Raw genomic sequence first — 15,165 nt, forward strand, 5'->3', positions numbered from 1 at the left:
AAAACGGTGACGATCTTCCACACCAACCTCTGCTTGGGAGAGTATCATACTGCTTATTTTGAGCCAATGAAAGCGAGAATCTTTGCTATCATGTATGTTGTGCAAAACCAACATAAGACATGACTATGCAAATATACTATTGCCCTACGTGTATTTTCCTATATGTATCTGTTTCCGTTTATAAAAAAAGGAAACACAGCCTTCAAAGGATATATCTGCTTGGTCTTCGTCAATGGTAATTTGCAATATAATTGCACATTCTAAGTACGGTAGTAATTAAGTTTTGACAGTCACCGATATATGCCTCTACATTAAAAGTGAGTGGCTGTTCTGCTCATTACAAACAGCTTAAACTAAAAAAAGGATGGGGAGTGATAGGAGCCAATGTACTTTTTGCAATTGTCAAATATGCTTTAAAGATTTTCCACACTTTGCATAGATTTTAGGTGTCTGAGTTTCTTTTCGTTTCTCAGTATGATATGTGAATCAAAATTCGCGGTAAAACACATGCATTTCCTACTTTATTACCTTAATTGCATTTCATTAGCATTATTACGCTGACTGACGGGGAAAAAGTTGTACGTTTACATAAAAAATCAAACCTGTCAGCACCGTTACATGATGGGTGATTTCAGTGAAAATATAGCGCATGCCCTAGCCTGGCTGGAGGCCTGCAAATAACCAAGAGAGGCAGAAGGAAATCTATCACGTTTTCGCCTCAGCAATCGTCTCCAAACTTCTACTCTGCGGCGTCGGCAGCAGTCAGAACCATTCGCTACGCCCCGGGACGGATACGACCGACTGGCGAGTAGCTCGTACGTTAACCCTCCCTGCCTTATGCATAATGTATGGATTCCTATGCGGAGAGACGCCGCCCTCCCGGCAGCAGGTGAACCGTGTGCAGCGGCGAGCCGAGGTAACAACAAAGTGAACTAACATGAGGCAGGCGACAGTCGTGTGAGGCAGCCGGCGGACCCAACCTGTGGCGCGCGCGCGCGTGTGTGAGCTCACTCGGCCATGACCGCTCCGTTCAAGCACACTGCCTGCTTGCTACGTCTGGCTCTGACGGGTCTTTTGTTCGTCTGGTGGAGACCATGTGAAGGAAACGCCCCCAACAAGACGGTCTGTGTCCTGTACGAGGCCTCGCCCAACATCAGCTGCCTGCTGGAGGGCTACGATCGGAACTTCAGGCCGAATTTTGGCAGTAAGTACGATTGCCATCTAGCCAGATATCTTGAAGTTAGGACGTACAAAATGGTTATTACCCAAACATAGACCGCACCATATATGTTGACAGCTTCCTCTCTACATCCGTTTCTTGCATTTCAAGATCCAGCTAATCTTTTCCCAGTGTGTCTAGGGATCATTTCTTCTGCTGTTTTCCCTTACTTGACAAGCAAGATCAAACACAAGTTATACCATGGATAGATGGAGAAATACGTCATCGCAGTTTCGAAATGCATGGAATGACAGGATCACAGAAGGTCCTGGAATTTCATGCCATATCGCAAGCAGACGATCTAATAGGCTGCCGTTACACGTGATAAAAGAACATGTCCACTGTATTACCTGTTGATTATGCTTCTGCTTTAATTTCTTTTCACACAGAAGAGGCGCTGGTGATTAACATGAGCATGACCGTGGCCAGCATCGACTCCGTATCAGAAGTAGATCTGGTGAGTACTGCGTGCATGTAACATGACGTCTAAGAATCGGGAAACATTCTCCCAGGGCAAAAGATTCCCTGGTCGCAGGTCGGTAATTGTCGTCCTCGGGAGCATAGCAAAGAATGATTTATCGCAGCAGCTCCTCGACAAAAGACGGATAAGGCATTAGTATTGCCAGGATGGCACGCTGGATTGATGGTGTTGGGACAATAGTCTGTGTACTTTGGACATTGCGTTCGTCGATGTTTAGATGATGAAAAAGGCAGTGACGAGGTGAGTTTTGTTCAGTAGAGCTTGCTGGCATTGCATGTTTCACTATCAGATTCTGTGATACAGTGTCAGGAAAAATAGAATGTTCCGCGATACACGTATTACTGCGCATGTCAATCATTTTCTTCACTTTTCTGTGAGTAAAATTTACAGCTAAAGTTAAAACAGGCAGGAGGCTGACGTCAGAAAGCGCGATTCCATCCCTACTGTGGCACTTTTCTGAAGCACTAGCTTAAGCCATCGACTCTGTAGTTTGCAAAATGAGCTCCTGACGTGTCGAGATAAAGCCAATCTAGTACTTAGATACGCATTTTCTACCCCATTATTCGACAAGACATGCACAAACGTCGCTGGCATTGCCGTCACTGCTTATAACACGGGGGTCAACGGACTCTGCGAATGGTGAGCAGTAGCTTCCGCGGATTTTGTCCTTACACACGCGGATTTTCTCAATGCACGGAGCTACCATGAATGATTGTGTGTATAAACTTTACCTAGTAGCTGCAACCTGCATTGCTAAGACGAAGGCACTATATTTTATATGAAAAGCAGAACCAGAATGGGTGTCCCGGGACCTATCTATAGTGAGATCTAATCCCGATCATATCTTATGTCAAACGCAGCCGAGGCATCTACCTGTTGACTTTTTTTACACAGACAGTGTTTCTCCGGCTAATCGCGGCGCGGCTGAAGGCGAGTCTCAGCAGAGATGTCCATCTGCGACCTGTGCTGCTGCCTTCCTCCTTATCTCCGCCTGCAAATGGCGGGAGTAGGTCAGAGCAGCGCGAGCTGCGGACCTTCGGGCTTCTTTTGAAACTCCCGCATGAATGATTGGACCTGCTCGTGCTTCTAGATATGTATGATATACAACCTGATCTGAGACTTCCAAAATGCTTTTCTCTTTTCTACTGCTTCGGTTTGAATTGCATGTGGCGATAGTTATCCAGACTCGGCTTCTCCAGAGGCAGACCTGACCTTTGAAGAGCGCATTTAGTTCTTATCTAGTGGGGAATCTACCGTCCTGCTATCCTTGAACCAAATGACATTTGGTACTATTTGAATAAAAAAAGAAATTCTCAAAATAGCGGACTGATTCAAATACATTGAACCTAAGGGGATCAAATGGTCTTTGACGTGACACAACTTATCAAAGTGGGACCCCAGGGACCGTCAGTAATTATGTGTGGCTGTTAGAAGAAACCCTACGGCAACTACCGGTTGGTTGTTGCTTCAGGGGTCAATAGACAAAAGTGTGCATTTCAACGTCACTCACAATTCATAAGTTCGTAATTTGGCATTAAAAAGGGGACTCCGCAAACATCTGACTTGTTGAAAGGAGGGCGTGCTTCTTCAAAGCCTGACCACACTTGTTGAATGAAAGGTGATCGTAACCATGTAATGCAGTCGTTCATTTCTGTGTATGACAATCACACATGCGCACATATTGGGGGTGTTGATATAGATCCATGGATGTTAAAACATGTGTTCTCAGCGGCGTCCTAAATCAAAGTGTATGGCATTGATGATGATGTGATTGACGCTTTCGTACAGCTTTTGTTTCACGTCCGTGTAGGTCTCATGATTTACATGTTCAAGCAGTAGATGTAACCTGGGAATGACGGAAACAAGTTAAAAGTTTTGTAACGGAAGTTTCAATTGTAGCAGCAACTCTCTTGCCGTGTTCATGTGCAAGACAGTCGACCCTAGAGATAAACCGTTTTTATCGGTAAACGAGGCTTCGGACTGTAGTAGAAAGTGCGTAGATGTCTAGACAATGCATGGATCTTGTGAGACATGTGATTGCATTAGACAGTGAAGTTCTGTCTAGGCAGGCTTCTAGTCCCCTGTGTCGAGGCTTCTCGTAATGAGACCCTACGGGAAATGGCGGGAATCTAAACTTCAAACAGTTATCCTCCAGCATCCCTGCTGTTTTGGCCACATAAGAAGAGTTTTGGGCATTTCAGTAAATTGAACAATGTCTCCAAAGAATGATGAACGCAGGACTCCAATCATCAGGCGGTAGAGGCAGACCCACTGGCGGTACTATGTTACAAACAGTTACTGTAATGTCGTTTCCTGATCATATATATACAGTGCATCTCTACTAAAACTATGACTACTATCGGACATTTCTTTACTTGCAATTGCGTTGCGTTCGAAAAATTAGCTCGCAAGTAGTGCAATGAATTAACTTTGAAAGATAACAAAATATTTACTGTTGCGAATTGGACGTACATTTGGGTAACATAGGAGAGATGCCCAATACTGATCTTAATAAGAACAGCTGTCACTACAGGCAGGGGCTCTACGCGTCTCCTTGCATCCTAATCCCGAGTACCAAGCTTGGTATCAGCTGTAATCCTGCCTGTATCCCGTGTTGAACAGGCATCCCATCTATCTGATGCGACACGGCCAATCAGCTCCGGGTTTACCACACACGTAATCCCCACACTTCTCCCGAGGGTTGCTCTGCTGGATGGAGACGCCAAAGTGTCCACCGATAGCGATCAACGCAGTGCTCCGACCAGTTAGCACTGAATATTTATAACTTATATATAGGGTACGACTGATCGTGTTGATAGTACTTGTAAATCAAGGTGGGCATCAGCATGAATATCAACATAGCTATACCACAGCTAAACGTAAGGGACATCTTCAAACTGTCTGCATGTTACTTGACACAGCAGCGCTAGACCTGACAAAAGCGCTAGCGGTAGATCAATATGAAATCTATGACAGGCACATACATGGTAGATCATCCAATGTACGTGGTAGATAATCCAAATTTGTGAAAGCAGGTTCTTGCTTCTACTACTCGGCGAGTTGCCAACAATTTATACCATACATCACTAAAGCTGTTATCTCTTTACTGAAAGCGACATGCTACACTGTTTATCTAAGCCATACCGCTATCAAATTGCCTAAGTATAACTTAATTCCTGCCATCCATCAATGTACATTTATCTGCATTCTGTTCATTCTCATCATTTTTTATTCAATTAAATCCGGCCATGATGTAAAACGTATTCAGTAACCTAGGTCTTTTGGGTAATACATTCCATACAATAGTAGGTACGCTGGTCAAAGAAAAAAAATCTTCGCGGTGATACCTGTCAGACAAGTTCGGCACACTTTGTTTCTACTAAATATAATTAGTCATGATAAATAATTAAGTGTGTGGCTACTCTATTGGAGCAAAACTGGCTAATGCTGCCTCTACAAATATCCAGCAGAAACGAGTTTGAACTGTTCTTCCCAACACAAAAATTTGACTTCCCCAAAATTTCGACTGTACAGTTCCAGTCTTTGTCAAGAAATGAGAAACCTGCTGCGGACATGACCTCACGATAGAACACGTGGCTCGCTGAACAGTGGATTATAATATGCATAAAGTTTGTGGCGCCCCCCGTCTTTGTTGAGGGGTGGTTGTAATAAACTAAAATGTCCAGCAGAGCTGAACTGAACTGAACTGAAAATATCCAGCAGGTATATTGCATGTTTACGCGTGTAAGAAGCATGAGGCATGAGTTTAAAAGATAAGACAACAGCAGGGATCTGTTCATGCTGGGTGGAAAATCCTTGTAAGCGACCGTTATGCATTCTAGCCAAGGACATGGAGGATTGGCGGAGAGTTCAATTTAATTGAAATGTTGCCTTTATAGGCTTTGAAATGCCGCCTTCAATCAACAACCCAAAAGACAAGAAATCAAAAAGGGAGGAAGAAAATCGGCTCCTTTAATGGCGCTTCGTCCCAATCATACTTCAGTCTGAATTGAGAGGGACTGACATGTAACCAGCGCATAGGATTTCATCCGCATTTCTTCAATTTCGCAATGGAAATCGACACGTCAACCCGGCTCATACCACATCTGTTGCAGCTTAGTTCAACAAGTTTGATAGCTACGGGAAATCGCAGTACATAAATCAAAATAGCAGTATCCAATTATAAACTTTTGCCAGGTCTTTGGCAGCTTTTTGTCGCAGAGTAGCCACGCGGCCATCCATTTGCACTGCCATATTCCCTCGATGCTCGACATACTTACAAGTATGAATGGGCCATTATGTTGTATACTCCCTGTGGTCTCTATATCTATAAGAATCCCGCACTCCCGCTGGCCTTAGACGAAAACTTCAAACATAAACACGTGTTACAGCTGTGGGGATCCCAATCTTTGCTCCGCACGTACGACGGGTTAATGCGAACACATGCAATTGCCACTTAGCTACCAGCAGAATTGCAGCGTCCCCTGAGCATGAATAACGGAAGGTCTACATTGTCGGCAACGTTGATGTGTGAAACCCATTTCTTGGTGACCCCTGGAGCTAGAGAACGGTTTGGCCTGGTGTGCAGATGAGTATCAAGATAGACGTCTGCGTGTATTAGGAAGCCTGTGAGTGGGAGGGGAACGTGCATGATGCCGCCATTGGTATCTGCTGCTGCCACACTCAATCACTTTTATACAATAATTCGTTCAATGTTTACTCAATTTATGATTATTCAACGCAAACGCAATTATCATTAAGTGTTAATCAATGTTTTGTTGGTTCCTCAACTAGTATTAGGCAGGGGAGATCCCTAATAAGCCACTGTGTCTTTCCTTTTTCCAACACGCACGTTGTCTTTTCTTGTTTTTAGTATATTGAGTATGATTTTATAATGTCCAAAATCAAGTGTACTGTTAGTGACCATGGAAGAAGCAATCGATTTGCATGAAAAACTTAACGGACTAAATCTCTCAAAAGGACCGTTCTGCAATTAAGAGGTATACTTTTGCTTTATTTAGTCAATATCACAATAAATTTTCTAACGTCATGAGGATACCAAGAAACAATTGAGCTACCTTGCAATTGCAATCAACAGTTAAGAAATCATGACTTTCAAATTAAAGGTGTCATTTTTCTATATGTTCAGTACATTTTTTACAATGAATTTCGTGACGTCCTTGGGATGTCAAGAAACAATTCATGCTTCGGTCCCATTTTAATCCGGGCCCTGGCCGGGCAGCTTGCGAGAACGAAAAATATGAAATAAAAGACAGCAAAAGACATTAATCGTAAAGAAAAAATTACCCCTAAGGCCACAGCAAGTCAAATTTATAAATGAAATCCTCCGCAGACTCCAAAATTAATGAGATAGGGCGAAAAAAAAGAAGGCGGGCCAAAAAAAAAAAAGATTTCTATATTTTCACATTTTAAGATCATAAGTCTTGTTAAACAAGAATTGAGGCGATGAAATATGACATCATGACCAACAGGTCTTTTATTCCTGTATTCAACCGATTAGATGTCATGTATAATATAAAACCTCCTTGATTTAATGTAAACATGTCCTTGTAGATGTGTATACATTCCAATAGACTAACTACAACAAATGCAGAAAAGAGCTTGTTGCACCATCATCTGAAGCAACTGCACTGGGAATTCATATGCGATGAAACACCTTGTGTATACAGCTCAACAGACCCCCCCCCCCCCATTATCTATATAATGTCCTTGCTAGAACAAATACAGAAAACAGCTTGTTATTACACCATCATGGGCAGGAACTACTCTGGGTATTCATATGCAATGAAACACCTTAGACTGTCAACGTTTACAACATATTTGCCAATTTTTGGCATGTTGACCACCGTCGGAGGGCAATGAAATTAATGAGCGCGCTGATGTCATCCATTAAGATTACTAGCTGTGGCCTAACCATATATTGTGTATTTTCTTGAGATGCATTTTTCAGTTTTTCTTTTCACAATCAGCCCGGCCGGGCCCCAGATTAAAAAAAAGGGACCGAAGCATAAGCTACCTTACAATCAGTTGATAAATCATGACTTTTACATTTAAAGGAGTCATTTTTTCACACCTTCAGGACTACACCATCACCATCCTCCTGCGGCAGTTCTGGAAGGATCAGAGACTGGCCTACAGGGGGATGAACAGGAGTCTGAGTCTGGATGGCAGACTGGTGGAGGCGCTCTGGGTACCCGACACGTTCCTCCTCAACTCGAAAGAGGCATTCCTTCACAAGGTCACCGTCGACAACAGATTGATCCGTCTCTTCCCCGACGGAGAGCTCATATACGGCATGAGGTGAGTCTATCCATCTTGCACCGTGACGACACAACCATTAAAAAAATATTAACAGTTCGTATTGGCAAATGTGCTAGATGTTGGCACATCATTAGCAACCAACTCCGTAGTCAGTTTTCTGGCACACTGTTTAGACAAATTAGCCAAAGATACGTACTCGGTGGTGGTCAGTCCACCGTCATGGTAGGGATGACGTGTAAAGCGCCTATCTCAAGGGCAAAACGTCTGGACATGGTGAGTATCGAACCCGGGACCTATTGGTTCTAAGTCCAGCGCTCTAATCGTTTGGCCACACCGACGCCCAATACACTGTTATGGTGTTGGCGCCCCAACCATCACCTAGCCTTCCTTGCAGGCGATTTTGCCCTCATCACCAAATTTCAGGGATTTGCTTACAATCAGGAGTTTTGGCATGTTGCAAATACACAAATTCTAAACATGATTCTAAGCACTATACTCTCTTCGTGTGAATTTGGGCGAACGGTGATTGGTTACAAGTTGTTAGAATGTTTGTAAATATATTCATAAGTTAGACCGCGGAATGACCTCCGATATCATAATTCGGTTTTCTTTTAGTGTCACAACAGACCAAAGAGCTCGAGGTTTGAGAGAGACCAATCACCACACATATGTTTAGTTTGCTCTGTTATATGGTGAGCTGTAATAAATCCTGCTTAATAATTTAAGGTCTATACTTTTTTTTTTAAATTCTTGATCTCCGCTATATATGGGATAAGACAAATCGCTGCTATTGAGGAAATCTCACCTTTTTTATGATTTGCTTGCTGCCTTACTCTCATCAAAATTCTCACATATCATCATAGTTCACCCATTTGCGTTATGTGTAGACGCTCAACATTATTTTAACAATTTTGTCCAATTATATGTCCAATTTTGTCCCGATTCTATCATTATTTGATACCGATTACGTTTAAAGAAATGTTGCCAACAGTTCTGTGCTTTGCCATCCATTTTATTCAAGATAGCAATCACAAAATTGGCATTTGCTCATAAATTTGGCTTCTCTCTTTATACCGTGATTGGTTTAGCGACGTGTCATCTGGTTTTGATACCAGGGCGCAGGAGCCCGAAATATACATTTTTGGTCTGAAAAAATCTAAATAGATTTAAAAGTCTATATCTGAAAATAATCGAGAAAAAAGGGCTGCGGGCATATGCCCACACTTCTTCCATGTCGCATTGCAGGTCAATTGGCCCCCCAAAAAAAGTGAGGACGAACCAGAGGGCATGAAAAGAAAAAATGAGAAGAAAAGAAGAAACATGACTCTTCAAGACCTGTGGTATGGAGAAAAATAGTCAATGGGGGGGGGGGGGCAAAATTGGTAGAGATTCCATCGAGGGGGGTGAATCTCCGGAGGGGGGTGAGAATCGCTCTGGGGGGTGGGGGATCTCTGTGACACCGCCGTTCATTTGGGGGGGGGGAGGATTTTCAACATATCGGGGACAGATTCTTTTTACTGGAGAACTGCTGATTCCCGGCAACAGAAATGCATTTCTCCAGCAAAAGAACCAGGCCCCGAAATGTTAAAGGCAACCAATGTAATATAAGTGCCAAAAAATAGATAAAATACTGAAATCTTTATGGTGATGACATTAACTTGCACTGTTTAGCACATTTGCATAGTAATTGCATACTTTGAGCATTTTAAAACCTCGCCGAAACGTGCGGTACGATTATCCCCTTTGCTTCGTGAGCCTACTAAAACCCCGTCGTCAGAGAGTTCTCACATCACAACGACATCGTATGTTTTTTGCATTATGGTGAACGCTATACTTTGTGATAGTGTTGTTTGAACTAATCATGTATAGAAACGACTAGATAAATTGACTTTCAAAATTTGACTTTCGGGCTCTGATATTGCGTTTCCTTAAACATCGCGATTCGCACACTGGCGCCGACCGGAAGGCATGCAAAGGAGGATGACCATTACCTGGGCGTCGGGTATTACCATAAAGATGAGGACCTGTCCTTTAACCTACTTTAAAGACTCTCCAAAGCATCTCTCCAAAGTTTCAACATAGGTTTCTTGAGGAAGGTATTACACGAGATTTGTGTTTTATGATGTTTGGTGCCATTAACCTGCCAGAGAAGATCGCAGGGGAGTCTAGAGAAACGCACCTTAGGCTGCTGGCGTTGCATTTTATGCATGATGAAACTTAAGCCTACTGTGGCATGAAGAGATCATTTGGCGGCTTTGTGACAACGAGATGAGGTGCCTTACAAAACCCCTCTACAGTATTAAACAGCGAATAGCTGACCACCATGTAAGTTTTGAATTCTCAGTGACCCCTGAGAGCCATGGCCTACCAAATCATTCGTCAGGCTGCTGTTTTGCAATCCGCGCCAGCGGACATAATTCGTCATGACTGTGCCCGCTGCTCTCCTCAAACAAATTGGCTCCACAACCCACACGGCTACAACAGGTTAGCCTATACCAGGCTCCGCGGATGGCTGGAAAAATTGTAGAAATTGGCCAAATAGAGTTAATAGTATAAGGGAGTCGGCTACGGGGGGAGGGTCCAATATGCCATGCACGGAGCGGCAAACTGTACCCCTATAGCAGACTAACTCCGCTTGCATGTTTTTCTGTCTATTTTGCCAATTTCTGCTCTTTCCAGCCGCCTCTGGAGCCTGGTAGAGGCTAACAACAGGTCCCTGTTCACAGGATCTCGCACAAAGAACGGTGCGTAATAGCACATTTATCCTGGACCTGGATTGCTCATAGTTTCACTTAAGTATGTCCATTGAGAAAAGGTTAGTGTATCTCTAACTCCTTGGAACAGTTTAGCTACCAATCATTCTTAGTCGTGGGTGGCAAACTTAAGACGTTACCTCCACCTTAATTCCCCTGGTCTGCCTTCAAGCAATCTTGCCTTTTCTTGTAGCAGTGCCATGGGAAGATAAACCATAATATACCACGTCGCCGTTATCCATGTAAGTGAACTACAAAGCCTGCTGTTGGAAAATACCACTCTCAGTCTTTGACTAGCGAGTACTCGAGTGAGCTCAACTCGTGTTTCTCACTTTTAATTTGCATCTTTCACCTTTCCGAAAAGCAACGTTAGTCTCTCGATATCTCATGGAGTCTCGGAGTAAAGTAAGAAATAGAATGATGTAAAATCGCAACACCGGAATACACGATGGCACATTCATCTGATCCCTTTGCTCTTCATATCAATTCAAACAGGCTCTGATAAACATACAAACCGCTAGAAAGACATTTAACCTCTGACCTCTAGTTGAATGACTTTTGTGGTTTTGAGTTGTCATAGTTTTGAATTATTCTGATTTGTTTGTTTTATTACTCCTATGTTTGATCTTTCCTACTTTATGCTATATGATTGTGAATTGATTACTCATCAAGTTTATGTTAAGTTATCCTTTTGTATCCTGATTTCTTATAATTTGCCATGTAATGTAAGGGCTCCCTTGGAAATCAGTTACAGTTGATAAAGATTGATGAATAAATAAATAAATAAATAAATAAATAAATAAAAGAACGCCCATAAGTCAACCTTTAACGTCTCGGCGTTAGTAAATTTGATTTATTTTGTTGTTGGTTTGTCTTATGTCATCTCATTGCCACAAATGAATCGCATCTTTATTCGCAAGACACTCCTGATTATCATTTCATCATATCTCATCCTCCCGTCTGTTCTGACAATGATAAGTTCTGTTCCCGTCTGGACTTGATTCAGGGTCCTTAAATCATCTGTTGCTATCCATTATAGCCGTTCCACACACAAGCAGACGTGTGATTTAGGTTACCGGAAACTCGGCTGTGAGGACGTGCTGCCAAGGCCGGTTACAATGGAGAAAAGCACAATGGTGTAACGTATGTCTCACCGCCCCGCATATCTCTTAATCGTGACCTATTTGAGCCGTACCGACACGCCTACAGGTGCCCTTGGGACCATAACCAGGTGATTAGCAGCTACCGAGCCGTCCGTCATCGCAGGCTCCATTTCCTTACGGCATACTTACACCTGTTTTGACTAATTGAAGTTTCTCCAACTAATCCAAGATGAGAGAGGACTGCTGCTGGTTACCGGCTAATAAGCATCCCCCACAGACGAGTGATTAGTGCCTGCTCCTTTCATAGAGAGTTTGAGATGTGGATTCTTAAGTCAGGAATGACATGATAGTCCAGCTAGAGTCAGCAGAGCAATAACAGCGGTACTTTGGACTTAATTGCTTGTGCTGAGAAGAGGGGACAATGCTCTGGAGAGACACTGAAAAACACGTTAAGTGTTTCGTTTTTGTTTCCGAGCCAGTGTGGATGACAAGGGACAGGGGTGCTTATAAGAGGCACGCAATTGTGACACCATTAGAGCAGGATGAGATCATCAATTCTCACTGACAGAGAAAAGGTTCCTTGTTAACATGGACGAATTTGTGACAGGTCTTTGTGTCAATCTGTTTGGGTCTCAGATACTGATATCTGTTGGGAAGCTTCTCGCAATAGCAGATTTTTCAATCTTGGAGCTTTGTTGAAACTATGATGTAAAAAAAAATGACCGTGGCCAAATTTGGAAATTGCATATTCAATTTCGGATTAATAGGATATGCTTCCATTTTCTTAAAGGTTCTTCTATGAATTCTTTTTATTCTTCTTCTTGAAAAGACTCTAGAATATTTCAAAGAATGACTGTTTGGCAGTGACAAAGTTATAATATATCACTGTTAACTTTTCAGGGACAATGTTTAATTTGACAATGCAGATATAAGAAGTGTCACACTGTATCAGCTGCCATTGCCAAGAGCCACATCAGATGTTACTTCAACTCAGATCATTTGTCTCAAGGCATTTACCAACGGAAATATATACAAAAGCTTTGGTATGAGAAGGACCTTACAAAAGAAAACAATTACACAATTTAGATATTCATTATCTTAAGTTTTGCTGTCCAAGCAGCACTCTTTGTCGGTACTCGGCATCCTACCCTTGAAAGAGAAAGATCCTGTTGAAAATTAGCAGTAAGAAAATAGGGCAAAAGTCGGCTTACAAACTTTAAAAAAAAGTTGCATTGAAGAGGAAGAACATATAGGAACCGTTTTTCCCATTTGACAGCAGCACTAAAATTGACAAGAGCGCAGCTTTGTTGGCGTAGGCGTCTAGACTAAGCACGTCAGTGTCGCACTGGTCTCTTCTGCCAGCCGAGACTATATTATTCATCATCTGGTGGTATCATTATCCTTTCAGTTCATAGAAAAAAAAACAATTACACAATTTAGATATTCATTATGATAATCTTAAGTTGCGGCATCCTACCCTTGCAAGAGAACGATCCTGTTGAAAATTAGCAGCACGAAAATAAGGCAAAAGTCGGCTTACAAACTTGAAAAAAAAGTTGAATTGAAGAGGAAGAACATATAGGAACCGCTATCCCCATTGGACAGCAGCACTAAAATTGGCGAGAGCGCAGCTTTGTTGGCGTAGGCGTCTAGACTAAGCACCTCAGTGTCGCACTGGTCTCTTCTGCCAGCCAAGACTATATTATTCATCATCTGGTGGTATCATTATCCTTTCAGTTCATAGAAAAAAAAGCAATTACACAATTTAGACATTCATTATGATAATCTTAAGTTGCGGCATCCACCCCTTGCAAGAGAGCGACCCTGTTGAAAATTAGCAGCACGGAAAAAAGGCAAAAGTCGGCTTACAAACGTTAAAAAAAAGTTGCATTGAAGAGGAGGAACTGTTATCCCCATATGACAGCAGCTCTAAAATTGACGAGAGCGCAGCTTTGTTGGCGTAGGCGTCTAGACTAAGCACCTCAGTGTCGCACTGGTCTCTCCTGCCAGCCAGAACTCTGTATCTGTATACCTGGTATAACCGCCCTTCGGCGTATCACACCAGCAGGCACGCGGCGCGGTAGAAGCTGGTTATATTACACTGAACGGCCTGTCACACCTAACTTTTGCACATGGTATTAGATACTTATCAGTCGGTACGTCCACAAGTTTATTAGTCATTTTGTACACCATGCAAAGCCTGGATATTTTTCTTCTCTATATCATTTATCATCTGGCGCTATCATTATCCTTTCAGTTCAGGTGGATTAAGAGCATGTAACTCACACTGGTAAATCCTATCGGCATACATGTAAAGGTAGATACGTTATGATGGATCAACCCAAACGAGGATAAAGGATTGCATCTCAGACTAATCCCTTGATGTAAACTAGCAACAAACGTCTATAATACTGGCCACCCGTCTAGGGTGCTGGCAATGCCATCTTTAAACGGTAGGTACCTGGAATATTTATGTCACCAAATTGCCGAGATTACTGAAACAAATCTTGTCGTCTGTAACACATGTCGAAACGCATTACTTGGCTGCCACCAACAGTTGCCCTAATGTGCCTACTAGATGCTGGTTTCTGCTGAAGGTAGATACCAGCTTGGCGGCAAACTAACGCCATAGAATCCGGCAATGTGTTTTCTATCTCCCCTTAAAGGTAACAATGTCCCTTGGCCCTGACAGGCTCAGACTGGAAGTGCGTGATTTATTCATGTTTTATGTTTCTATACAGACTTTGTTGTACACATTGTGCCGCACAGAAAGAGTCTATTAAACTATGAAACCTATATTTTAGCATGGAAGAGCATGAAGATTCTGATAAACGTATACATCTAATAATATAAGTGTGCAGTAATCTATTATACTCTCTGAATATAGACGTTGTTTTGTTATCTGTATGTGTGTTTTCCAAATCTACATCATGAAATCTACATGAGCTGAAAACAAGTTGTGTAACTCCTCTCTTGTAACAGACTCTGATGTGTTCTCTAATTAATATATGTGATAAAACATTTCTATAAAGCATTCTATCATATATTTTCTCTTGCAGAATAACGTCAGTCCTTGCATGTAAGATGGACCTCAGAAAATACCCACTGGATGAGCAGACCTGTACTCTGGAGCTGGAAAGCTGTAAGTCTCTCTATGCTTCCTGACCTCTGAATTCCCCTTGTATTCAATGGACAGTGATTTACAACATAACACCCTGTTTTCTGAGGCTACATGTGTTCATCTGTCAGATCTATAAGGTTGTGACCAGTCACTGCAGTCTAAAGCAAACATTCAGAAACTTGGACAATATGTTAAGCTGACTTCTG

At 42.4% G+C, this 15,165-nt stretch overlaps 1 protein-coding gene across 1 annotated transcript in view; it reads left to right on the forward strand.

The window, feature by feature from the left end:
• The first annotated feature begins 584 nt into the window (after window positions 1-584).
• Window positions 585-15,165, forward strand: part of LOC136434418 (gamma-aminobutyric acid receptor subunit beta-3-like) — a 31,050-nt gene continuing 16,469 nt past the window's right edge. The window contains exons 1-4 of the mRNA XM_066427207.1: window positions 585-1,204; window positions 1,609-1,676; window positions 7,801-8,021; window positions 14,898-14,980. Coding sequence (XP_066283304.1) covers window positions 1,018-1,204; window positions 1,609-1,676; window positions 7,801-8,021; window positions 14,898-14,980 — 559 coding nt within the window. The 5' untranslated portion in view covers window positions 585-1,017. The remainder of the gene's footprint in view (window positions 1,205-1,608; window positions 1,677-7,800; window positions 8,022-14,897; window positions 14,981-15,165) is intronic.

The sequence above is a fragment of the Branchiostoma lanceolatum genome, chromosome 5, assembly GCF_035083965.1.
Source record: "Branchiostoma lanceolatum isolate klBraLanc5 chromosome 5, klBraLanc5.hap2, whole genome shotgun sequence".
NCBI classification, from domain to species: Eukaryota; Metazoa; Chordata; class Leptocardii; order Amphioxiformes; family Branchiostomatidae; genus Branchiostoma; species Branchiostoma lanceolatum.